Genomic DNA, 654 nt, shown 5'->3' on the forward strand with positions numbered 1-654 from the left:
GATTTGGCTGGTAGTGGCAGATCTGGCAGGGGATGTAAAGCGAAGGGATAAATTTCCCCCTTTTCGGTCCCCCTGCCGCCGCTTTTCTGTCAACTGCCGGTATCATAACGCTTCCTTATTGCTACTTCAAGTAAGTAGGGGGTAAAGTCTCCATTCCCTTGCATATAATTCCTGAGTAAATTAAGCATGCACCAAGTAAAAGGCTGACACACATACATGTAGAGTTGTCTGATCCCGAAATGGTGCTGAAATTCCCGAGGCGTGAACAGCCAGCTCCCACAAAGAGCACTCGAGCATCCCCTTTGTCCGTGCATCCTCAATACACACCCGGCCGCTCCTCCATGCGTCCACGCACGCCACACGTATACGGCCCCTTTGTGTCTTCGCCTCCCCCCCACTCACAAAGAAATGCCCTTTCCTCAAGACATGCACCCAGTCTCGAACACAGCCCTTCGCCTCCCCCCGAGACACGCGTGACCCTCCGCCGGGCACGGCGCTCCGATACCTACTTGTGTTCAAGAAACAGTCCGTAAACCTCCTAAAGCAGCTTGCAGAATTAGATCCATCTTCCATGTCTGGCCCTAGGAGCAGGGGAGACGAGAAGGAGAAGAAGGCGCCTCTCGGCTGCTGCTGCTGCCGCCTAGGAGTCCTGCT

At 54.4% G+C, this 654-nt stretch overlaps 1 protein-coding gene across 2 annotated transcripts in view; it reads right to left on the reverse strand.

The window, feature by feature from the left end:
• PDE10A (phosphodiesterase 10A) overlaps positions 1-615 on the reverse strand; it is a 176,150-nt gene extending 175,535 nt beyond the window's left edge. Inside the window, exon 1 of one of the 2 annotated variants that reach the window (XM_010002166.1) lies at positions 510-615. In XM_010002166.1, coding sequence (XP_010000468.1) covers positions 510-573 — 64 coding nt within the window. In that variant the 5' untranslated portion in view covers positions 574-615. Of the gene's footprint in view, positions 1-505 lie in introns of both variants that reach the window. The other variant, XM_010002165.1, reaches the window with a different exon arrangement.
• Positions 616-654: the final 39 nt, after the last annotated feature.

Source organism: Chaetura pelagica, unplaced genomic scaffold (genome assembly GCF_000747805.2).
Source record: "Chaetura pelagica isolate M959 unplaced genomic scaffold, ChaPel_1.0 scaffold787, whole genome shotgun sequence".
Classification (NCBI taxonomy): domain Eukaryota; kingdom Metazoa; phylum Chordata; class Aves; order Apodiformes; family Apodidae; genus Chaetura; species Chaetura pelagica.